Source organism: Brienomyrus brachyistius, chromosome 12 (assembly GCF_023856365.1).
Source record: "Brienomyrus brachyistius isolate T26 chromosome 12, BBRACH_0.4, whole genome shotgun sequence".
NCBI lineage: Eukaryota > Metazoa > Chordata > Actinopteri > Osteoglossiformes > Mormyridae > Brienomyrus > Brienomyrus brachyistius.
Genome location: NC_064544.1, coordinates 16,593,867 through 16,620,217, shown reverse-complemented (window position 1 = coordinate 16,620,217; position 26,351 = coordinate 16,593,867). Strand labels below are relative to the sequence as shown.

The 26,351-nt window shown below is 41.9% G+C and overlaps 3 protein-coding genes across 8 annotated transcripts in view; all 3 read left to right on the top strand.

The window, feature by feature from the left end:
- The window catches only part of LOC125704503 (macrophage mannose receptor 1-like), a 138,905-nt gene that overhangs the window by 32,020 nt on the left and 80,534 nt on the right, over positions 1 to 26,351 (top strand). Inside the window, exon 2 of the mRNA XM_048970122.1 lies at positions 21,226 to 21,288. Coding sequence (XP_048826079.1) covers positions 21,226 to 21,288 — 63 coding nt within the window. The remainder of the gene's footprint in view (positions 1 to 21,225; positions 21,289 to 26,351) is intronic.
- LOC125704509 (macrophage mannose receptor 1-like) overlaps positions 1 to 26,351 on the top strand; it is a 151,077-nt gene that overhangs the window by 88,209 nt on the left and 36,517 nt on the right. The window contains exon 3 of one of the 2 annotated variants that reach the window (XM_048970127.1): positions 21,855 to 22,010. The exons of the other annotated variant lie outside the window; for it this stretch is intronic. Coding sequence (XP_048826084.1) covers positions 21,855 to 22,010 — 156 coding nt within the window. The remainder of the gene's footprint in view (positions 1 to 21,854; positions 22,011 to 26,351) is intronic. 2 annotated transcript variants of the gene reach the window in all.
- LOC125704512 (macrophage mannose receptor 1-like) overlaps positions 1 to 26,351 on the top strand; it is a 90,452-nt gene that overhangs the window by 49,544 nt on the left and 14,557 nt on the right. Inside the window, exons 3-5 of one of the 5 annotated variants that reach the window (XM_048970133.1) lie at positions 9,630 to 9,712; positions 9,803 to 9,929; positions 10,164 to 10,385. The exons of 1 other annotated variant lie outside the window; for it this stretch is intronic. In XM_048970133.1, coding sequence (XP_048826090.1) covers positions 9,630 to 9,712; positions 9,803 to 9,929; positions 10,164 to 10,222 — 269 coding nt within the window. In that variant the 3' untranslated portion in view covers positions 10,223 to 10,385. Of the gene's footprint in view, positions 1 to 9,620; positions 9,713 to 9,802; positions 9,930 to 10,163; positions 10,386 to 24,953; positions 25,067 to 26,351 lie in introns of those variants that run through there. 3 more of the 5 variants (XM_048970132.1, XM_048970135.1, XM_048970136.1) reach the window with 3 other exon arrangements.

Here is a 26,351-nt window from a genome sequence, read left to right as displayed (position 1 = left end):
CATAGTAGAGATCATTTAACACATAACGGCAGATAGCAATAGGCAGGTAACTGGGTGCCCTTAGTTTCCTGCCTTGGTGGTCATTCTCCACACAAGCATTTGTAGGGTTAGTTGAGTTTCTCAACTGATAAAATACCCAATGCATTGAGGAAATAGTGATAAAATTTCACAATCAATATCCTAAATTTAATTTCCATTTTTGACCATTTTTTCACAGTGTACATATAATTTTTAGCTGCATTGTATTTCTAAAGTAATTTAAATTGGTGCAGGAGCTGCCCATCCAAGCTGTACTGTATGTGTGTGGAGCTTGCAGGCTCTCAAAACTGACCGTAGGTGTGAATGTATGTGTGAATGGTGTGTGTGTGTGTGTGTGTGTCCCCTTCCATGGGTTGGCTCCCCATCTTGGTTTATTCTCACATCTTTCCATATTTAGGAATTTAATTTATTTTCTAAAATCGATTTGGAAGGTGAACATGTATCCATTCATCCGTTTTCTATATGTGCTTGTTCTATGCAGGTTCACAGGGGAATAATGCCAATCCTGCACAAGGTGAGCAGAACAAATATGCAACATGTCTATTCTGTTTTACATATGTACTGTAGTTCTGTGTTCACTCAGAGACATTCCAGAACATCCTGTTTATTATAGTAAATACTCTCACTATCAAAGGCACAAAGAATCATTTTAACAGGCACAGAAAACAGAAACTGTTCAGGCTCATAGAGACCAGATAATGGCCTTCATTGGCATTTTTAGTTGAGTTTCCCAACTGATGAAATACCCAAAGCATTGAGGACAACAGTCATGAACTTTCAATCAATATCCAAAATTTCATTTCCTTTTTTGACAATTTTTTCAATTTACATATTTTTGGCTGCATTGTATTTCTAAAGTGATTTAAATTGGTGCAGGAGCTGCCCATCCAAGCTGTATGTGTGTGGAGCTTGCAGGCTCTCAAAACTGACCATAGGTGTGAATGGTGTGTGTGTGTGTGTGTGTGTGTGTGTGTGTGTGTGTGTCCTTCCATGGGTTGGCTCCCCGTCTTGGTTTATTCCCACATCTTTCCATATTTAGGAATTTTATTTATTTTCTAAAATAGATTTGGGAGGTGAAAATTTATCCATTCATCCTTTTTCTATACTTTGTTCTATGCAGGTTCACATGGGAATAATGCCAATCCTGCACAAGGTGAGCAGAACAAATATGCAACATGTCTATTCTGTTTTACATAAGTACTAGTGTGTTCACCAAGAGACATTCCAGAACATTCTGTTTATTGTAGTACAGGGCTCTTCAAATCTGGCCCTCGATTCCAAATCCAGGCCTTCTTTTCAGTTCTACTAGGTAGCTAGTTTGATAATTACTGATTCTAATTGGCCAGAGGCTTCACACCCGGCTAACAGCTAAAGGAAGGCTGGAAAATCAGCAGGGCTCAGCCCTTGAGGATGTGATTTGAATAGCTCTGATATAATAGATACTCTTACTATCAGAGGCACAAAGAATCATTTTAAAAGGAATAAAAAAGCAGAAACCCTTCAGACTCATAGAGACCAGTGTTAGGCATCGCTGCAGGCTCGGCTCCGCCCACAGGTCTCGTTTGTAGCACGCCCTCCGTTCGGCCTTTGCTCCGCTAACGGCAGATAGCAATAGGCAGGTAACTGGGTGCCCTTAGTTTCCTGCCTTGGTGGTCATTCTCCACACAAGAATTTGTAGGGTTAATTGAGTTTCTCAACTGATAAAATACCCAATGCATTGAGGAAATAGTGATAAAATTTCACAATCAATATCCTAAATTTAATTTCCATTTTTGACCATTTTTTCACAGTGTACATATAATTTTTAGCTGCATTGTATTTCTAAAGTAATTTAAATTGGTGCAGGAGCTGCCCATCCAAGCTGTACTGTATGTGTGTGGAGCTTGCAGGCTCTCAAAACTGACCGTAGGTGTGAATGTATGTGTGAATGGTGTGTGTGTGTGTGTGTCCCCTTCCATGGGTTGGCTCCCCATCTTGGTTTATTCTCACATCTTTCCATATTTAGGAATTTAATTTATTTTCTAAAATCGATTTGGAAGGTGAACATGTATCCATTCAACCGTTTTCTATATGTGCTTGTTCTATGCAGGTTCACAGGGGAATAATGCCAATCCTGCACAAGGTGAGCAGAACAAATATGCAACATGTCTATTCTGTTTTACATATGTACTGTAGTTCTGTGTTCACTCAGAGACATTCCAGAACATCCTGTTTATTATAGTAAATACTCTCACTATCAAAGGCACAAAGAATCATTTTAACAGGCATAGAAAACAGAAACTCTTCAGGCTCATAGAGACCAGATAATGGCCTTCATTGGCATTTTTAGTTGAGTTTCCCAACTGATGAAATGCCCAAAGCATTGAGGACAACAGTCATGAGCTTTCAATCAATATCCAAAATTTCATTTCCTTTTTTGACTATTTTTTCAATTTACATATTTTTGGCTGCATTGTATTTCTAAAGTGATTTAAATTGGTGCAGGAGCTGCCCATCCAAGCTGTATGTGTGTGGAGCTTGCAGGCTCTCAAAACTGACCATAGGTGTGAATGTATGTGTGAATGGCGTGTGTGTGTGTGTCTGTGTGTGTGTGTGTGTGTGTGTGTGTCCTTCCATGGGTTGGCTCCCCATCTTGGTTTATTCCCACATCTTTCCATATTTAGGAATTTTATTTATTTTCTAAAATAGATTTGGGAGGTGAAAATTTATCCATTCATCCTTTTTCTATACTTTGTTCTATGCAGGTTCACAGGGGAATAATGCCAATCCTGCACAAGGTGAGCAGAACAAACATGCGACATGTCTATTCTGTTTTACATAAGTACTAGTGTGTTCACCAAGAGACATTCCAGAACATTCTGTTTATTGTAGTACAGGGCTCTTCAAATCTGGCCCTCGATTCCAAATCCAGGCCTTCTTTTCAGTTCTACTAGGTAGTTAGTTTGATAATTACTGATTCTAATTGGCCAGAGATTTCACACCCGGCTAACAGCTAAAGGAAGGCTGGAAAATCAGCAGGGCTCAGCCCTTGAGGATGTGATTTGAATAGCTCTGATATAATAGATACTCTTACTATCAGAGGCACAAAGAATCATTTTAAAAGGAATAAAAAAGCAGAAACCCTTCAGACTCATAGAGAGCATTGTTAGGCATCGCTGCAGGCTCGGCTCCGCCCACAGGTCTCGTTTGTAGCCCGCCCTCCGTTCGGCTATTGCTCCGCCCCGCTCACCAGACCCGCCCACGACTTGCCCGATGCACCGTCCGTCACTTCCGGCTCCTCCACCTGAAAAGCCGAAAAGTAGACACTTCAAGATCTCTTCTCATTGCTTTGTTATTATTGGTTTGCTTTATTAGATTTGGATTTGTTGTGTATGACAGTTTAGATTATCATTTATTTTATACATATAGACATAGCTTTATATTTAAAGAATAATACAGAATAAGTTACTGTAAAAGCATCTTTATCAGCATATATGGAATTTTTTACGACAAGTTTGCAAAAAATCCTTTGTTACTCCAAATGTTTTTCACTCCAAAGAACACTATGTTATATTTATGTGCATTTTACATTAATTGTTTTTCATGATACATGTAGCCAAACATTATCTGTCTACAGTGAAAAAATGTCCAAAAATGGAAATAAAATTGAGGATATTGAAGGACAAGCTTTAAAAACTGTCTAAAATGTTACAATTATGTGTGATACGTAAAGAAACAAGAAAAACTTTTATTCGAAACATTGTGAAATTGTTTTCAAATAATGTAATTTACTGCCTTCAAACAATTATTTGTACACCTGGCAAATCATAGAGTTGAATGAATATGTGAGGATGGCGGGGAATTCCCAGTCATAGTAGAGATCATTTAACACATAACGGCAGATAGCAATAGGCAGGTAACTGGGTGCCCTTAGTTTCCTGCCTTGGTGGTCATTCTCCACACAAGCATTTGTAGGGTTAGTTGAGTTTCTCAACTGATAAAATACCCAATGCATTGAGGAAATAGTGATAAAATTTCACAATCAATATCCTAAATTTAATTTCCATTTTTGACCATTTTTTCACAGTGTACATATAATTTTTAGCTGCATTGTATTTCTAAAGTAATTTAAATTGGTGCAGGAGCTGCCCATCCAAGCTGTACTGTATGTGTGTGGAGCTTGCAGGCTCTCAAAACTGACCGTAGGTGTGAATGTATGTGTGAATGGTGTGTGTGTGTGTGTCTGTGTGTATGTGTGTCCCCTTCCATGGGTTGGCTCCCCATCTTGGTTTATTCTCACATCTTTCCATATTTAGGAATTTAATTTATTTTCTAAAATAGATTTGGAAGGTGAACATGTATCCATTCATCCGTTTTCTATATGTGCTTGTTCTATGCAGGTTCACAGGGGAATAATGCCAATCCTGCACAAGGTGAGCAGAACAAATATGCAACATGTCTATTCTGTTTTACATATGTACTGTAGTTCTGTGTTCACTCAGAGACATTCCAGAACATCCTGTTTATTATAGTAAATACTCTCACTATCAAAGGCACAAAGAATCATTTTAACAGGCACAGAAAAACAGAAAAAGCCTTCAGACTCATAGAGACCAGATAATGGCCTTCATTGGCATTTTTAGTTGAGTTTCCCAACTGATGAAATACCCAAAGCATTGAGGACAACAGTCATGAACTTTCAATCAATATCCAAAATTTCATTTCCTTTTTTGACTATTTTTTCAATTTACATATTTTTGGCTGCATTGTATTTCTAAAGTGATTTAAATTGGTGCAGGAGTTGCCCATCCAAGCTGTATGTGTGTGGAGCTTGCAGGCTCTCAAAACTGACCATAGGTGTGAATGTATGTGTGAATGGCGTGTGTGCGTGTGTGTGTGTGTGTGTGTGTGTGTGTGTGTGTGTGTCCTTCCATGGGTTGGCTCCCCATCTTGGTTTATTCCCACATCTTTCCATATTTAGGAATTTTATTTATTTTCTAAAATAGATTTGGGAGGTGAAAATGTATCCATTCATCCTTTTTCTATACTTTGTTCTATGCAGGTTCACAGGGGAATAATGCCAATCCTGCACAAGGTGAGCAGAACAAATATGCAACATGTCTATTCTGTTTTACATATGTACTGTAGTTCTGTGTTCACTCAGAGACATTCCAGAACATCCTGTTTATTATAATAAATACTCTCACTATCAAAGGCACAAAGAATCATTTTAACGGGCACAGAAAACAGAAACTCTTCAGGCTCATAGAGACCAGATAATGGCCTTCATTGGCATTTTTAGTTGAGTTTCCCAACTGATGAAATACCCAAAGCATTGAGGACAACAGTCATGAACTTTCAATCAATATCCAAAATTTCATTTCCTTTTTTGACTATTTTTTCAATTTACATATTTTTGGCTGCATTGTATTTCTAAAGTGATTTAAATTGGTGCAGGAGCTGCCCATCCAAGCTGTATGTGTGTGGAGCTTGCAGGCTCTCAAAACTGACCATAGGTGTGAATGTATGTGTGAATGGCGTGTGTGCGTGTGTGTGTGTGTGTGTGTGTGTGTGTGTGTCCTTCCATGGCTTGGCTCCCCATCTTGGTTTATTCCCACATCTTTCCATATTTAGGAATTTTATTTATTTTCTAAAATAGATTTGGGAGGTGAAAATGTATCCATTCATCCTTTTTCTATACTTTGTTCTATGCAGGTTCACAGGGGAATAATGCCAATCCTGCACAAGGTGAGCAGAACAAATATGCAACATGTCTATTCTGTTTTACATATGTACTGTAGTTCTGTGTTCACTCAGAGACATTCCAGAACATCCTGTTTATTATAATAAATACTCTCACTATCAAAGGCACAAAGAATCATTTTAACGGGCACAGAAAACAGAAACTCTTCAGGCTCATAGAGACCAGATAATGGCCTTCATTGGCATTTTTAGTTGAGTTTCCCAACTGATGAAATACCCAAAGCATTGAGGACAACAGTCATGAACTTTCAATCAATATCCAAAATTTCATTTTCTTTTTTGACTATTTTTTCAATTTACATATTTTTGGCTGCATTGTATTTCTAAAGTGATTTAAATTGATGCAGGAGCTGCCCATCCAAGCTGTATGTGTGTGGAGCTTGCAGGCTCTCAAAACTGACCATAGGTGTGAATGTATGTGTGAATGGCGTGTGTGTGTGTGTGTGTGTGTGTGTGTCCTTCCATGGGTTGGCTCCCCATCTTGGTTTATTCCCACATCTTTCCATATTTAGGAATTTTATTTATTTTCTAAAATAGATTTGGGAGGTGAAAATTTATCCATTCATCCTTTTTCTATACTTTGTTCTATGCAGGTTCACAGGGGAATAATGCCAATCCTGCACAAGGTGAGCAGAACAAACATGCAACATGTCTATTCTGTTTTACATAAGTACTAGTGTGTTCACCAAGAGACATTCCAGAACATTCTGTTTATTGTAGTACAGGGCTCTTCAAATCTGGCCCTCGATTCCAAATCCAGGCCTTCTTTTCAGTTCTACTAGGTAGTTAGTTTAATAATTACTGATTCTAATTGGCCAGAGGCTTCACACCCGGCTAACAGCTAAAGGAAGGCTGGAAAATCAGCAGGGCTCGGCCCTTGAGGATGTGATTTGAATAGCTCTGATATAATAGATACTCTTACTATCAGAGGCACAAAGAATCATTTTAAAAGGAATAAAAAAGCAGAAACCCTTCAGACTCATAGAGAGCAGTGTTAGGCACCGCTGCAGGCTCGGCTCCGCCCACAGGTCTCGTTTGTAGCACGCCCTCCGTTCGGCCTTTGCTCCGCTAACGGCAGATAGCAATAGGCAGGTAACTGGGTGCCCTTAGTTTCCTGCCTTGGTGGTCATTCTCCACACAAGCATTTGTAGGGTTAATTGAGTTTCTCAACTGATAAAATACCCAATGCATTGAGGAAATAGTGATAAAATTTCACAATCAATATCCTAAATTTAATTTCCATTTTTGACCATTTTTTCACAGTGTACATATAATTTTTAGCTGCATTGTATTTCTAAAGTAATTTAAATTTGTGCAGGAGCTGCCCATCCAAGCTGTACTGTATGTGTGTGGAGCTTGCAGGCTCTCAAAACTGACCGTAGGTGTGAATGTATGTGTGAATGGTGTGTGTGTGTGTCTGTGTGTGTGTGTGTGTCCCCTTCCATGGGTTGGCTCCCCATCTTGGGTTATTCCAGAATTTTTCCATATTTAGTGTAGGGAGCCGCCCACTGGCCCAATGGCGGAATCCAATGGCGCAGCCGAAGGCTGTGAATGCGTGTTGGTCCTTCCAAGCGCTCCTGGGAATTACTTACCCTTTTTAATATACAAAATATTCTTTTAGACATATATCTGACTCCATTTTATTAATGACCTTATTTCAGTATATTGTAGTCATGACGTTTATGTTGTTCAGATTACTTCGAGACTCTCCTTTAGATTACCAACTGTAGTTTACCCCTGACGAAGGAGTCCGCCAGATTCGCCTCGGCCGACAGGGCGATCCGTGGGCTTGTTCCGCAGGGTTTGTCTTAGAGGTACGGAAATCACCACCATTTAAGACAATGTCAGCCTCTGATTATTCGGGTCCCTCGACCTATATAATTTCCCAAAGGCTCAGTGTCTGCCAATTACTGAGTATGTGGGTGCCTCGGAGATTAAGCCGATGTTTACCCAAACCACACGTATGTCCACCTCAGAGGCTCAGCCGGGGGCAGCCCGTATCATAACATGTGTCAACCTCAGCGGCTGTGATGGCGCACCTTTTGTTGCGGTAGCTTGTACAAGGTTTTACTTTGGGCTCGTCTCAGGGACTCCGCCGATGCCGCCCATTGTCTTACCTTGTGAGCGTCTCAGGGACTATGCCCGGTGCCTAGGAACATAGTGTGTACGCCCCTCAGAGGGTAGACCGGTACCTTTCATCAGCATGTGTTGACCTCAGAGGTTAAGTCGGCCCGTAACTGAGCGTGTGCGAACTCCAGAGGTGCGGTTTTGGTATCCACCTAACTTAACTTGGGCAGTCGAGTTTGGGACCCGGATAAAGGGGATTTAACCAAGAGGCTGCAAGATAGTATTTACCACTTTAGTCCTAATCAGGATAGAAGCCCAATCTGGAAAGTTTATAAAAGGTTAGCAAATCAGACAGTCATGAAGTAATGAAGACAACATTTATTAAACATATTACAATATCCAATCATTGACATGTGGCCACACATACTTGTAAATACATTTTGACAAATACAATATAAAACCATCACATACCTCAGCTGAGAGTGCACAAAGTTCTGCGGAAAGTATCTGACTACAGATGGACTTTCACGCAGTTCTCTGTGGGAGCTCTGATTACAGAGTGACTCCCCGAATTCTTCTGAGGCCCTTCCTTAAGTATCCAAACCAGGTGATGGCATGTCTCTGAAGACTGACCAATTTCGGTCAATAGTTAATTTTAGGGGCATTGTTGGCCTTGGTTCTCAAGTCCTCAGCCAATCAGATCACTTTAGGGGGTGGTCGTAATTCCCTTGTTCTGCCATGTGGGAGGCTCTCTCATTTTGGAGGGTTTAGCCGAAGTTTCTATATTTCTCTTAGGGAAAACTATACTGCCTTAAATCTGAGAGTATAATATTCGCCGTCTCATGCCTATTGAAACGAGACCAAACACGCGTGTATTTGTCCCTAACATCTATGTGTGGTGAGTTATCCTGTTTATAGTGGAAAAGGTGTCTGTGTCTGGAGGCTGACAGCTGTTGTTGCTGTGGATTGACTGTAGGGCTCTGGTCACTCCGGGGGGTGAAAGGTCTTGCTTTTTCTGTGTTGCTCCAGTTATTCCTATCCAGTCTCTCAGGAGCCGGCAGGCCTTTGCCTTCCTTAAAAGGGGTGGTTTGAAGAGTTGAGTCCAGTCTTGCCTGGGCCAGCGGAGCTCTGAAATAGACTGATGCAGGCTGATCAGAGTTGGGGCCTGCAGGACCTATAAGTCTTATGTCCTTACATTAGGAATCTAATTTATTTTCTAAAATTGATTTGGGAGGTGAGAATGTATCCATTCTTCCTTTTTCTATACGTTGTTCTATCCTGGTGTACAGGGGTACGAAGCCGAGCCTGAAAGCTCTGAGTGCCTGCGAGGTATAAACCCATATCAGGGTGTAATAGATCATGGTACTGTACATGTGATATGTGTTATACAGAGTGATTTGATTATATTTAAAGAACTAAAAATGTTTTTATTTCTATATAACAAGGTGATAGCATAAGACAGTGATGACGAGGGATACAAGGATTGTTCTTCTCTCCACAGGTTAAACAAAAAAGCTCAGATATCCAAAAACAGCATGCAGAAATAGAAAAACATGAGTACTAATGCTTCAGCTTCAGATAAGCAAAAATTAAGGAATCAAATATCTCTAAATCAATGAACAAGTGTATCTGCATGGTGTATTTTTTTTTAAATAACTAAATTTTGTGAATGATTAATGTTTAAATAAATGCATGTATGACTATTTGTAATTTGATCACAAATCTGGGTGGAACTGGATGTGACCAGTGTGCTGACGTCTTCTGTTGCCCAGCTCCCACAGGAAAGAGAACAGTGGTGAGACTGACTGTCAGTACTGATGGAGACATAAAGGATCCTGCATTCAGCAGCCATCTGTTAACACAGGTCAGTTCAGTTCTCTTGTGGAGCTACACAGAGAAAGACACAAATTGCCAATGGATGCGCAAGGAAATATTCCGTCGTGTTATAATCTAGCTACAGGAGAAACTGACCAGCGCAGGCATGTCAGGAGGCACAAAACTATACTGGAGGACTCAACCTGATGGCCAAATCTTCCATCTAAAGGACAAGGTAACAGGTTTGCAACATCTAGTAACTGAAGGTAAGTAAATACATCTTCACTATTGAGTAAATACATCTTTGGTATTGTTGTAATTAGTATTGCACTGTGAGCAGTTTCTGTAACATCTTACCTTCATTTAGTAGATGCTTTTGTCAAAAGATTCAAACAGCAAAGTGGGAATTCATAAGGCTTGTGTCTACATTATGTAATAAGCAATCAGTTTATAGGAGAGGTAACAGAATGGTGTATCTGTCTGTGTTTTCCCTTTGCAAGGGTCTGTGAATGTGGAAGAAACAAATCTTCAGTGTGTCTGGAATCGCAGAGGGATCTGAGGAGCAGAGCAGCCCAATATGCATTGATTTGCACATAATGCAAGGAAATGTTTGCTCTGTACTGAATTCATGATAATACAAGTGATTTTCTATCCTTCTGCATCTCCATAAGATAAACCTTCATTTGTGCTGATCCAGAAACAGATAATTGCTTATTGCATTTCAAGCCTCACAGTGGTCACTGATTTCCTTGGTGTGTTTCCGTTTAATAGACGATAAACATTTATAGGAGAAAATATTTTCCGTAGCCTCATGATTCCAGGGTTTTGGGTTTTAACTCTCTGCCTGTATTTGTTCTGTATTTGTGAAGCTTGAATGTTCTCCTGCCATTTGCATGGGTCTCCTTTGGATACACAAGTTACCCTCCACAACTGTTGATTATAACATTTAATAACATACAGCAAATTACAAATTATTGCATAGGTGTGTTGAGTGTTGTGTTCCTACTACATATATTCAACTTTAATGAGGAGTCAATAAAAAGTCTTATGTACTATGGGCTCATTAATGTAGCAGGTGGTAAAATTCATAATGACTGTATAAAGGATTACATTCTTACACCGATAGCAAAAAGTGCCATGGACACACACAATAACACAAACCATCCATCTCAGAAGCATTGTGGGAATAACCCAGGCCGAGGCACCACCCCTCACAGGACACACACACCATTCACATCTGTGGGAAATTTTGGCAGCTCTAATTCACCTAAACATGTTTGGGGACTGAGGGGGAAACTGGGGAACCCAGAGAAAACCCCATGATGATAAGATAAGAACAGGGTGGAGACTCAGACCCTGAGGAGGGAGGCAACAGTATTACCCACGGCGCCAACATGTCACCCATAATGCAACACAACATCAAAGCTTACATTAACCATCCTGCTACACTCTCATTTGCTCTCGTTATTTCAGTGGTTATTTGGTTGTGGGACAAACACAAATTAGATGATTCCAATTCAATTTTAAAAAGAAAACGTTATGTTTGGAAAATATATAAAATGCATGATAAAGTTGATAAAGTTATCATAGGATTCTATCCACCGCAAAAATGATTATATTAAAGTGATAAGGAAATTAATAACAATGGACATATTTACAGTAAGTAATAACATATGAGGAGTGTGGTTGTACTCCAGTATATCAGAGCTGTGATGCTCGTAGACACGAGGCTGCAGGCTGAGTTACAAACATAATCACAGCTGTGATATATTGCACTATAGCCACACTACCTCCAGTATGTTATTGCTTTTATACAACAGTTCATCAAGTAGCATTCGTAAGTTAAAACTAATGAGCCACAACAGATAATATTTGGCTTGATTATTTATTTAAACATTCACAGTCTTCCGCAAAACAAAAAAATTCCCACCAGCAAACTGTTCACTGTTGCCAAGCAACAGAAACACTCACTCCCATCTACTTTGCAAAATATAATAATTCGCAAAATATATTATTTTTCTATTGAAATGGGGCTCCTGTTAGCAACTTAGATAACTGAAGGCATTCATTTTTATGGTTCCAAATGTGTAAGCCCACATGTGTAATTCACAACTATCCAACACATTCTGTACAACATGCCTGTAGTTAAATGTTATTTTTATGTGGTGGATGGATCACTAGGCAGCTTTGGATTGTGGACTGAAGAAGGAGAGACAGAACGTTTGTCCCAGTGAGTGGCTGAATGTAGGTAGGTGCCATTCCACTAATGGCTCTGAAAGAAGACACCAAGGACTTACAAGAGCCTACAGGGGGCCAATGAACATGAGATGAATTCAGCTGCTGCAATATCAGATGTGCTGCTGCACTTTGAATCACCTGCAGTTTTTTCTCACTGCACAAGGTGGCAGCCCTGTCAGTAAATGCTTACAATACTAACTGTAATGATGAGATGCAAAGTTCCTGGACTAAGATAAGACCTGATCTTCATAATGATATACAAAGTAAATTTATAAAAGTGGGAAATTTCTGTCACACAACCGTGTCTTTATGGACCTTGCTACTGCTCAGCCTAGTTGACCATCCTTAAACTAAGCCCACGGTGGTCCTCCCTGCCCAGCCTCCTGTGTCTTGCTCCCCGTCCAGTGTTAAAACCCCAAAGTCCCATAGTCTCCAGTCCGGTCCTGCACCTTCCCAATTTCATGTCCCTCTGCTCGCTCCCATGTCTTCCTGCTAAGTTCCTTCTGTATCTCAAGTCCATCAGATCCCTTCATCTGCCTAGCTCCTTTCCTCCTCCTTGGCTTCCCTTACCTCCTGGTCATATCCCCTTTATTCTTCCTGTTGGGCATGTCATCTGTGGTCCATGTTCCCCGAGCACCCAAGTTCAGTTCTCTGTGATGCTTCTGGTTCTTGTTCTCCTTTGGTTTTATGCCCTGCAGCAGTCTGTAGTCCATGGGTTCTCTTGGTTTCCATGTGTAGTGTTGTTCGCAGTTGCCTTCACTTTACAATAATACCACTTACAGTTGACTGTGAAATATCTAGCAGGGAAGAAATTTCACAGACTGACATATTGCAAAGGTGGCATCATATGACAGTAACAGAACGACTCATTCTTTCACCGATGTTTGTAAACCTGTCTGTGGTAATTGGTTTGCATAAGACACCTGACTTCAGTGACTGGGCTGTGGTCCAATACTTTTCTCCATATGTTGTAGCTAAAACAGAAACAAATGCATTAAAAGCAGGTGTATGGATTTAATTTTGTGCCAAAAGCCTTAATTACAATTTTGAAAACCGCAACAAATTATTAAGTATCAGAATGAAAATATATATTGCAAATATCAAAAAACAGAATAACATAATTTTTTCCTTCTTCATCTCTTTTATGTTTTGCTTCCAGCTGACCAATAGATGTACAGCATAAGGTGTACACCCTCTTCTAAGACACGCGCACCCGTTAAAAAGTAGCAAAAGCTTTTCAGAATTTTGATTATTACTTTAGGCACAGAATTACCTCCATACACGTGTGTCCAGACTTTTGATTAGTACTGTATATGCATCCCTTGCACTTCAGGCAAATCTGGTGCAGTGGAATAGTTTTACATGCCACAGCATTGATATGCACATGACTTCTGTGTTAAAAATATCTACATTCTTATTTGTTTGTTTTAAAAAAATGTAATGCAAAACATCATAGATGTAACAAGTTGTCTGTATATGTGGGATTGTTCATTTACATGAAGGATAAAGAATGTTTTATTGTCAATACAAAACATGTTGTCCATGAAGGGAATGAAACGAGGTATAGGTAGCAATAATAAGATAGAAATAAAATCCATCCATCACTGCTTAACTCCAACAGGTCTCATGGGGGGGGGGGACCAGAACCTATCCTGGGAACAAGGGCCTAGGCAGGAACCAACCCTGGGCAGGAACTAACACATCACAGGGCACACACACACACAGACACACATACACACAGACACACATACATAATTACGGGGCCAACTAATCACCAACTAACCTACCCCTCACTCTTTTCGACCGCAGGAGGAAACGAGGTATAGGTAGCAATAATACCTCGCCCCCAGCAGAAATCTATGCGAACAGCATGCGAACTCAACACAGCAAGGACCTACGCCCAATGTCTACGCCCAGGAATCGAACCAAGCACCTTCTTGCTGTGAGGCAACACCACCATGCCATGCCAGTCCGGAACCTATCCCGGAAGCAACGGGCATGAGGCAGAAAACAATCCAGAACGGGGGGCCAGCCCATCGCAGGGCACACTCACACACCATTCACTCACACATGCACACCTATGGGCAATCTAGTAAGTCCAATTAGCCTCAGCATGTCTTTGGACTGTGGGGAGAAACCCCACAACAATATGGGGAGAACATGCAAACTCCACGCACATGTGACCCAGGCGGAGACTCGAACCCTGGTCCCAGAGGTGTGAGGTTGCCCCATAATCCATTGTTTGTTAGCAAATCTTTAAAATTTGTGTTTAGGGAGAATATGTGCATGTCTCATTTATAATAAAGTGAAATGTCACTAATCACAGTATTTAAATAAACACACAATTTATGCGTAAAACTGAACCTCTATTCATCTTTGTATTTACTTGTCAAATTATAATGCAAAACAGCATAGATGTAAGAAGATGTTGGCACATGATAGCTTGTTCATTTACATGAATGTACTGTGACAGGACTGTTGGGATCCACTGTGCACCAGCACCTGCAAGGGAACACTGGTGAATGACGACCCTGAGGGGACCGAAACCTAACAGAGCCCTATTCAATAGCATTCCTTCAATCAGCCATAACTCCTGAGGAGAATTTTTCCAAGCCTGAATTGGCCATCCAATAGAATCCAACTTCAGAGGTCCACAGCTTTGCCGTTTGTAGCTCTGCTGCAGGAACCAATCAGATTATACAATTATGTCACATATATTGGAAAATCGAAATTCTATTTGATTTCAGATCTCCACATGAAAAGCCAATTGAATTATGTATTTATATCATATTAATATATCTATCGTGGTTTTATCATGGTTTGAAGTTGTTATTGTAAGGTTATGTGTAACTAATTGTAAGGTTGGTTAAGGGTTAGGGTTAGGATCCATAAAAAATCCTGTATTTTTCATTGCTTCTTAGGTATGGTTCTTTACTTTTGATCGTAACATTAACTAGTTTAAAAAAATATTGTTAAATTGCATTTCTGTTGGAACAAAAATTGTATGTTTAACGAAATACTTCTGGCAAATTTTCTTCTGACAGCAAACTTTCCATTTTAGAATGAATTTTCTACCAGTGTCGTTATTTGATATAAGCTCTGCACAGGGCAGGAGGGTGTGGAAAATGGATGGATAACCTGCAGCCTGTGACGCCCGCTCCGTCCGCTCCTCGTGTGTGCCACGCCCTCTAATTACCCACGTGTGATTCCCTGATTGTGCCCAGTCGTGTCTTGTTTCCTGCTGCCTTGTTTCCTGTATTTAAGTTCCTGTTGTGTACTAATCCAGTGTCTGTCCTTGATGTTACCCGGTATTTGTCGACCTGCCCGAAATAAACCCCTGTCTGCCCCGATTTCTGCCTCCTGCCTGTTCCTGATCGCTCTCGCTGTCTGAGCGATCTCCCGTCCGGCACGTAGTGTGACAGAATGACAGACCCAAAAGAGAGGAAGCAAAGAAAACGGATTGTTCCAGAGGAGACGATCAGCTTAGGTGCCTGCTCGCTCTCAAGCCCTGGGCTCCCTAGCAAGGGTCGAGAGCGAGAGCCAGTCCTAGCCCCGGAGGTTGAACAACTCCAGTTCGGAGCTGGTTTTTTGTCCAGGCTCTGGGATCCTAGCGATGATGAGGAGGAGCTCGTTCTACTTCCGGACATTCAGCTGTCTATGGAGGACGAGCTGCCGCCCCATGCACAGCACCAGTACCGCCCCAAAGAACTGAGTACTCGGGGCGGTATCCGCGCTGGTGGAGATGCGATCCCGCGAGTGCCCCATTTCTTAAAGGGGACAGCGATCGCGCCTTCGCTACCCAACTGGCCAGTCCCTCCTGTCGAGGCAAACCTCTTGCCTCGATCTGATAAAGAACTGTTGGCGCATAAGTTCTTCGCCCTCCAGGGCTTGTTTTGGTGGGTGATCGCGGACCCCGCAATTCCCAAGGGTCCCACAGCGGCGCATCTCATGGCAAGACTCCAGCGAGGATTCGAGTTGTTCAACCCCAGGTCGGGACCGGACGATCTGGAGCGCCTCGCGGAGGACCTACAGGAGCTACTCAATCTAAGAGAAGCTACTGACCCCCTGCCGACGCAGCCGCTTCCGCCAACTACAGAAACACTTTCTCTGCAGCCTGCTGTCACTACGCAGGTCCTTCCTCTACCCGCGGACCTGGCTTCCGCGCAGGCGCCACAACCAACGCCTGCGCGGCCGTCTCCGCTGATTGATGCGGCCCTTAAGCCTGGGCCACTACCTGCGCTGCTGTCTGCGCAGCCTGTGCAGCCTTCGTCGCTTGCGCAGCCACCCACGCAGCCAGCGCAGCCCCCTCCGCCTGCAGCGGCTCCAGAGGCGCCCCCTCCGCCTGCAGCGGCTCCAGAGGCGCCCCCTCCGCCTGCAGCGGCTCCAGAGGCGCCCCCTCCGCCTGCTGACCCTGTTCCGGTCCCTGACCCCATTCCGGTCCCTGACCGTGCCCCTGAGACTCCTGCTCCCGAACCCCCTCCAATCCCTTCGGCCCAAGGTCCCGAGGTGGTCCCAGAGGACTCCACCGAAGCTCCTCCCTCTTCAGAGGTGGAGGAGCTTGAGTGGGACCCCTCGGGGACCCTACTTGTGACTTTTTCGCCCTCGCCCCGACGTGCCCGACCCCGACCAAGGGGCCTGGTGTCTGTGTCCCGTAGGGGGAGAGGGCATAGATGCAGGACGGGGGCCCCTCCCGCCCGGCCCCCTGGCTCGCCCTCCTTCGCCTGCGCTGTGGCTCGCTCGGCGCCTGCGGGTCCTGGCCCGCCGGGTCGGCAGTCGCCTGCCGGTCCCCCTTCGACGCCTCGTCCCCCTGCCTCTGTCCCTCGTCCGGCGTCTCGTCGGGCTCCTGCGGGTCTCCCGACTACGGCTCCTCGGTCCCCTGCGGGGCCTCTACCTCAGGCCCTTCCCCGGATGTCACCGCCTGCGGTGGCTCCCCCCTCCTTGGGACCGTCGCCGAGAACCCCTCCTGCTTCCTCGTCCCCTTCCCCGGTGGCCCCTCCTGCTCCCTCCTCGGCCCCTGCCTCGGTCCCTCGCCCGGTCTCCTCGGCCCCTCCGGGGTCCCCTCTGGCTCCGGCCGCCTGCAGCCCCTCCGGCTGCCTCCCGTCGCCCGCTGGGTCTCCCTCGGGCTCCCCTCTATTCCCCCTCCTTGTCTCCTTTTGCTCCTGCCTTTGTCCCTCCGTTCCCCTCTCCTCCTTCCTTTGCTCCTCTTCCTGGTTTTGTCCCTCCTGTCTCTGTCCCTCCTCTTTTCGTTCCTCGTTCCTTTGTTCCTCCCGTCCCGGCTCCTCCTGTTCCTCCTGCTCCCTCTGCGTTCCCTCCGTTCACTCCTGGTCCTTTGGGCCTGTTCCCTCTGTGTCCCCGTTTCTGGTCTGTCGGCCTTTCCTGTCCTCTGTGGTGTCCTGTCTTGGCTCCTGCCCCTTTGTCGGTTTTGCCTGTCTGTCTTGTTCCCTGTTGATTTTTAATTTTTTTTGCTCTTGTCTTTCCGGTCTTGCTTCCCCGGTCTCGTCCCGTCCGTCGCCTCCTCCGGGGCGCGCCCGGTGCAGCGCGCCTTTGGGGGGGGGGGTTCTGTGACGCCCGCTCCGTCCGCTCCTCGTGTGTGCCACGCCCTCTAATTACCCACGTGTGATTCCCTGATTGTGCCCAGTCGTGTCTTGTTTCCTGCTGCCTTGTTTCCTGTATTTACGTTCCTGTTGTGTACTAATCCAGTGTCTGTCATTGATGTTACCCGGTGTTTGTCGACCTGCCCGAAATAAACCCCTGTCTGCCCCAATTTCTGTCTCCTGCCTGTTCCTGATCGCTCTCGCTGTCTGAGCGATCTCCCGTCCGGCACGTAGTGTGACACAGCCTGTAAATAAACCTTCTGTAAACCAAAAGCTCTGCTGAGAAGAAGAACCTCACTGGTGCCTGAAACATTAATAAAACATCTCAGCCAGAGTCTGAACACCTGGTCTTCTGCAAGAAAGTCCTTGCAGTTTATAAGTAATATGAGGTAGATATTAGAAAATAATGTTTTTCCATAAAATTTTATTATAAATGAATACATTTAGTACTGGAATCAAGAAATAAGGTCCTTTTGTGGTTTTTATTTCTTGACTTGTCAGTATAAAATGACAGAACAGCAGTGTAGAATTAGCTTTTTTTGTTACAATACATTAAACAAAAAGTGTTTTTAATTCTTCCTTAACCTATAGTCCTTTCAGTCACTCCTTCACGTTTAGTTAGTCAAGCATGCAAATATTTTTCCACCTCAAAGAACCAGAAAACATAACAAAGTGAGCAGAACAAATATGCAACATGTCTATTCTGTTTTACATACAAGCTCTGTGTACGTCCAGAGGGATTCCAGAACATTCTGTTCATTTAAGGAGATACTGTCACTGTCAGAGGCACAGAGAATCATTTTAACAAGGACAGAAAAGCAGAAACCCTTCAGACTGACAGAGACCAGATAATGGCCTTTATTGGCATTTTTAACCATCATCTTTTAAGCCTTTTTTAAATATACATTGTAATTTTACTAAAAATATTCTTAGGAATATGAAGATCTTAGATTATTATTTATTTTACACATATACACATAGTATTATATTTCAAGAATAATACAAAATAAGTTACTGTTAAAACATTTTATACGTATATGGATTTTTTTTTACAATTTTGCAAAAAATTCTTTGTTGCTCAAAATGTTATTCACTCCAAAGAACACTATATTATATTTATGTGTATTTTACATTCATTGTTTTTCGTTATACATGTAGCCAAACATTATTTGCACACTGTGGAAAAAATGGACAAAAATTGAAATGAAATTGAGGATATTGAAGAACAAAATTTAAAAACTGTCTAAAATGCTACAATTATGTGTGATACGTAAAGAAACAAGAAAAAACTTTTATTTAAAACATATTCTGGAATTGTTTTCAAATGATGTATAATCAAATAATACTTAAATAATAATTATTTGTACACCTGGCCAATCATAAACAGAAACGACTGCCAACGACTGCGTGAAGTCAAACGCACCCATAGACGAATACAGCAATCGCACCCATAGACAAATACAGCAATCGCACCCATAGACAAATACAGCAATCGCACGCACAGACAGAGAAACAGGAAGGAAGGCGATGTGCGCGACAAAATGAGTGCCTGCAGGTAACAGAGTAAAATTTGGATACATTTCAATTACATTGATAATACAAGGCAGAGTGTAGAGCATGCAAGGTTAAAATCCCATATCAAACAGGCTCTACGAATAACCTGCATTGGCACATGAGAACTGTACATCCATCAGTGCAGTGGGAAGAAAAAAGACAAGCAAGTGAACCTGCTACTAATGAAAGTGACAGTTTGTCTACTGCAGTTTGTCAGTGTCTACATCGTCATCCAGTACAGCACCACAGCCACCCAGACCTACAACCTAGAGCTCTGTGAGACAGTTTGTGCAAAAAGCTATGACTCCAGTAAAGCAGAACACAATTGGCTAAAATGATTGCACATGATTTCCAACCATAGTAATTCATTTCACTAATAATTTTACATTATTTTTGGTAATAAATTCATTTAGGCACCAAAAAAATCTGAAGAGCCACTTGGGAGCCATAAGAGCCGGAATTCCCAACACTAGAGCCTACTGATTGCTTAACTTGGTAAAATAGCAGTTAGCGTAACAGTATAGAAAATAAAAGGCCAGGTTAAGAATAAAAAGAGCGTTGGAGGAGGATGCAGCCAAATGTGCCGAAATCACAGAGATTTTATCAAAAGAACGAAAAGAACTGGTAACAGGTAAATGTAGTTAACCTGTTGCAAAATATTAAACCAATTCAAATATTAGCATACTTCTATAGCTTATCATGGCGAATCAATGTCTGCGCAAATGTAATTTTAAGGGAAAAAATGTATTTAAAGAAGTGAAACACAGATCTGAGCATGTAGTTAAATGACCATTTAACCATTTTGTAGTTTCTGACCAGTGGGCACTAACTAGATCACTTTGCCGTCGTGGCTGCAGCAGAGTGGATGTAAAAGGAGGATTAATATGGTCAGCAAGTTTCATCATCACCACCCATTATTTTCTTTGTAGAAGTTCACATTACTGTAAATATGACTGGAAAGCCCTGCCTTAAAATGTACATGTGCCATATTTCCTATAATACAGAGAATGAAATTAAGGTCAGTGCATCCAGATCAGAGGGCAGGAGGCATTACAGAGACACGTGGCGGCTGGCAGGAAGGAGCCAGAGAAGCTGCTTTGTGAAAACTGTACTTACTGGGACTTTACAGGTATAAATGTAATGACAGGCAGGGGGGCAGAACAGCCATTCAGTTATGATTCATAAAGCCCAGGAGTAGATAATCAAAGGAGTGGGGGCTGCCACTCAAATCTGTACATTTATATTACTTTAAAAATGGGTGTAAGCAATACCAGACAGACATCCTTTCTGACTGTGGGTCTGTCAGTTGAGGATGTGCACACAGCATGTGAGACTGTATGTCTGTGTCTGAGTGCCTGACTGAGACTCTTATGATCCTATCTCTGTGAACGAAAAAGAACAAGTTAGGTTTTCAGGTTTTAATGGTAAACTTGTAGATTTTCACATCTGCATTTCTTTTAAACTGCAAAAATATTTTGAGACCTGTTGGATTTTATTATTGTACAATGGGAAATGAAAGGAAATCCATACAAACATAGCTATGCATAGTGTGTGTGTGTGTGTGTGTGCGGTGGGGGGGGGGGGGGGGTCTATGTGTGGATTAGGTTTAAAATCCTGTTTCTTGATGTTGTGGGGACCACTTTTCAGATCCCCACACAGATCTGTGAATGCAGTCAAAAAAGTCTTATATTTTGTTTGTGTCAGAGTTCGCGGGTCTCGACGGGCAGGCTGGCAGGATGGAGGCAGGGAACGACGAAGCAGGGAGGTGAAAAGCGGGGAAAACTGGGGATTTATTAAGGGAAGGAAGACCACGGGCAGAAAGGGACATCACTGACAATACCTAACATCAATGACGGAAGAAAGGCAAAGCAAGACGTGGACTGAAATAGACAAGACTGGGCGAAAATAATAGGACACAGCTGGGCAAGATTGGGGAAGCACACGTGGATAATCAGGGGGCGTGGCACACACGAGGATCGGACGAGCCGGGCATGACAGTTTGGTTACTTGTGGTTAAGGTTAGGGCTGGGTAGGGGTTAGGGTCATCATCCTCTGATTAGCGTTTTCCCAATAGAAATCAATGAAGAGTCCCCACGAAGGTATGATTACAAACCTGTGTATGCATGTGCTGAAATGTATGTTACATGATCAGTACCATAATCAATGTTTTCTGCAGCCTGTTGGATCAGCATGATGGGTTCTGATGTGTTTCTTCTGTTGAAACTCCTACTGATTTCAGGTCAGTTTCTTTCATATTGCACTTAAATTATAAAAAGGCCCCCACAAATTTACATATTGAGCAAATCTGCCAAAATTCAATCATATTATATGGATCGTTCTTTGATGTTTGCAGGACCCTTGTGTTACACTTGTTATACATGCAAGAGACACAACAACTAAATTTACATTTAGATTCATACAAACTAATTATTTACAGTATGTATGACTTTAATAATAATGTATATCCACCAGCCTGTCAGTTCAAACAACAAACAACAACAAACAAATTTATTTTTATATAGCGCATTATCACAACATTACATTGTCTCAAAGCGCTTTACAGCATCCTCACCCAAAGCCCCCAGTGAGTAAGTCACAGGCGACAGTGGCAAGGAAAAACTCCCTAGAAGGGAGAAACCTTGGGAGGGACCAGGCTCAAAGGGGGAGCCCATCCTCCAGGGGCCGGCAGGGATAGTCAAAGATGGACTTACAAAAGCCTTTCCTCTTCTTGTCAGATCAGGTTTATATTTTTCTATTAGTGATCATGTGTATTTGTGTCTCTCTGCCTGTGTGACTTTTTTACAGAGTTTCACAGCCACTGTTCATGCCTTTCACATCAGTACCATTTTGTAAACATAAACCTGACCTGGACTGACGCCCAGGCTTACTGCAGACAGAACTACACTGACTTGGCTACCATTGACAATATGGAGGAAATGAAAAGACTAACTGAGTCTGTAGGTTATAATTATACTGGAGAGGCTTGGATAGGACTGAAGAATGGAACATCATGGAGATGGCAGTGGTCCTCAGGAGAAGAAGACACAGGGTACACCAACTGGTATACGGGTGCAACGTACAACCAGAATAATGGCCTGTACTGTACTGCGATGCGAGACGACGGTAGTTGGAATAATATTAATTGTTCATATTGGAGTACGACGGGGTATTTCATCTGTTATACTGGTGAGTAACATTAACCAGCACTGTTCTTGACAAATGGAACATGTCTTTGAAAGTGTACAGTACTATACAGCCATGACTTACCCCATAGAGGCTTTGACAGGTAAAAGGGACTACAGCCTAAATGACAGAACATTCTGTTGCAGTGCATGTATACAGGATCTGTCAAAAGGATTAGTTTTAAAAGCCTTTTGACAAAGGCATTTGTCTTCTGCCAACATTTCCATAAGACAGTCACACAGGTAAATGCACACATACATATAGGTCTTAGGGGAATTAAAGAAGGATGAATCAATCAGGACTGTCGCCTGACTGAGTATAATGGATGTCAATCGCAGCCCCCCATTTAGATTTAGGGAAAAATAACAGTTGTTGTGTATTTAATGGCACAAGTACTGTGCCAGCATAAGAATCAACATGCTGACATGAGCAGCTGGGTTTTACATTTGATGAACAATTAAAAAAAAGAAAATTCTTAATCATGGAATGTCATGCTAACTGACACGTAAAGAAGGGAGATTTATTTAGTAATTGATGGTGTAAGGTTGACTGAGGGGGGTGTTTTTTTTCTGGAGGCTGATAGTGACTCAGCAGGTTAAGATACTGCTGAAAGGTGGCAGAGTGATTATACTGCTGCTCTCCATAACACGCCCCCTTTGCTTTGCTTTGGATAAAACCATCAGCTAAGCATTTTAGGAGTAAATGACTTCTGGGTTATTGCTGTTTCTAATGCTGTTTACATCAAATCCACAGCTCCCACCTATGAAGACAGAATAAAAGCTACCTGGAACTTCACCTTGATTAACCAACATATGAATTGGTCTGATGCTCAGAGCTACTGCAGACAGAATTACACAGACCTGGCCAATGTGAGGAATCAAGAAGACAATGAATTGATACATAAGATGGTTACAAGTAAGACTTGGGCATGGATTGGGTTGTTCCGGGACACATGGGAATGGTCGGACCTGTCAAACTCCTCATTCCGTAACTGGAAAAATGGTAAAAATGATTATGTGAATAACGCATGTGCTTTAGCTCAGGTCACCTGGCCTGGGACATGGGATGTGACTCCATGTGCTGAAAAGCATCCATTTGTATGCTATGATGGTGAGTCATGTATCTTTACTACAATGGCTAATTCTCACCTTTATCTAACAAAATTAATATATATATCTTTAAAGATATACTACTGTACACCTAAAGTTAAAATTAGTGTTATAAGTACACATAAAACTACACAGTTGCATCAGAAAGCTATATTGTCTACACTGATTTGTGAATTTCCCGCCCTCTACTCTTCTGGTAATTAATTCCTTTCTCCAGATTTCCAAATGTCACATGACTTTCTCCTGAACCCGGCTTTCTGACAATCATCTTACCTTTTGCCTCAGATAACCTGATCTTGGTAAATAGTAATATGACCTGGAATGAATCCCTGAATTACTGCAGAACGCACTATTCGGACCTGGTGTCTGTCCACAATGAGGAGATTCAGTACTGGGTCAGTAGGAGAGCTAAGAAGGCCTCCACTGATCATGTCTGGCTGGGGCTGCGCTTCTCCTGCTACCTGAACTTCTGGTCCTGGGTCAGTGCAGAAAATGTCAGCTACCAGAACTGGGCCCCAAACAACATATCCAACAGTACCTTGTGTGGAACCACAGGGGCAGTACAATCTAAAGACCCACATTACTGGGTCAGCCTGCCTGAGACTAAGGAGCTCAACTTCATCTGCTCCAAATATCCAAGTAAGGCTGATTCACGAACACAGTACCTGCAGAATAAGTACATGTACAACTACATCAGAGTTACATCAGAATCTCGTTTTGTCTTCTCTTTGTTTTGCTTGTGCATTTCACTCCCTCTACCCTCTCATTACAAACAATTTTTCCAAATGTGACTGCATTTTGTTTCATAATGATGTGGCATGTAGAGTGATTTCCAAACAATAATAATGCATCTTTCCATATTTAATAATCAAATTTATTTTATAAGGTGTAAATTTATCCATTCATTCTTTTTCTACACGTTGTTCTATGCTGGTGTACAGGGGTATGAAGCCGAGCCTGAAAGCTCTGAGTGCCTGCGAGGTATCAACCCATATCAGGGTGTAACAGATCATGGTACATGTCATATGTGTTATACAGAGTGATTTGATTATATTTATATTTAAAAAACTACTAACTGTTTTTATGATAATAACAGGGAAGAGTGATGATGAGGGATACAGAGAATGTTCTTCTTTCCACATGTTAAGCAAAAAAGCTCAGATACCCAGAAATTGGCATTCAGAAATAGAAAAAATGTTTAGTAATGCTTCAGGTTCAGATAAGTAAAAATGAAGGCACCAGATGTCTCTAAATCAATGAATATGTGTGTCTGCATGGTTTCGTTTTTTTTTAAATAACTGACACAGCACATTTTGCTAATGATTAATGGTTAAATTAATGCTTATGTTTAAAAATTACTATTTGTAATTTGATTATCATTTGTATGGAACTGAATGTGTCCAAGTGTGCTGACTTCTTCTGTTGCCCAGCTCCCACAGGAAACAGAACAGTGGTGAGACTGACTGTCAGGACTGATGGAGACATAAAGGATCCTGCATTCAGCAGCCTTATGTTAACACAGGTCAGTTCAGTTCTCATGTGGAGCTACACAGAGAAAGACACAAATTGCCAATGGATGCGCAAGGAAATATTCCGTTGTGTTATTATCTAGCTAAAGGCAAAACTGAGCAGCACAGGCATGTCAGAAGGCACTGAATTATCCTGGAGGACTCAACCTGATGGCCAAATCTTCCATCTAAAGGACTAAAGAGCATAAATGACAAGGTAACGGGTTTGCAACATCTAGTTATTGTACGTATAAGTAAATACATCTTCAATATTATTGTAATTATTATTGCACTATGAGCAGTTTGTGTAACATAATACATTGTATCATTTAAGAGATGCTTTTGTCAAAAGAGTCATACAGCAAACTGGGAATTCATAATGCTCGAGTCTACATTATGTCATGAGCAATCTGTTTACAGGAGAGGTAACAGAATAGTGTATCTGTGTTTTCCCATTTCAGGGGTCTGTGAATGTGGAAGAAACGAATCTTCAGTGTGTCAGGAATCGCAGTGGGATCTGAGGAGCAGAGCAGCCCAATATGCATTGATTTGCACATAGAAATGTTTGCTTTCTACTGAATTCATGATAATAAAAGTGATTTTCTATGCTTCTGCATCTGCATAAGATAAACTTTCATTTGTGCTGATCCAGAAACAGATAATTACTAACTGCATTTCAAGCCTCACAGTCCTTATTGTTTTCTTTGGTGTGTTTCATTTTAATAGATGATAAACATTTAGAGGTGAAAATATGTTCCGTAGCCTCATGATTCCAGGGTTTTGGGTTTTAACTCTCTGTCTGTATTTGTTCTGTATTTGTGAAGCTTGAATGTTCTCCTGCCATTTGCAAGTTACCCTCCACAACTGCTGATAATAACATTTAACAACATACAGCAAATTACAAATTATTGCATAGGTGTGTTGAGTGTTGTGTTCCATCCATTCCAGAAGCATTGTGGGAATAACCCAGGCCGAGGCACCACCCCTCACAGGACACACACACACACACACACACACACACACACACACACACACACACACACACACACACACACACACACACACACACACACACACACCATTCACATCTATGGGAAATTTTGGCAGCTCTAATTCACCTAAGCATGTTTGGGGTGTGATAGAAAATTCTTAATTATGCTAATCAGTAATCAATAATAAAATATAGATGATTATGCAAAATGCATTAACTAATCAGTAATTAACAATTGAGTTTATAATGGTGTTGTTGATTTACACATTGTGGTTGAAACAATGTAATTTACTTCTCATTAACTGAACGTATCAAACAATAATGCAAATATGCTTAAGTAAGAGATTTCTATTTTCTATAGTGGAATTAATATGTTTGCCATATATTGCTTGTTCAGCAAGAGGCCCAGGTCAAAGCAAAGGCATGACCTGAGAAGTAAGCTGTTGCAGAAGATATTATAAAATGTAGAAAAAGAGAACAACGAGTCCTAGAATAATATAGCAAAAGGAAA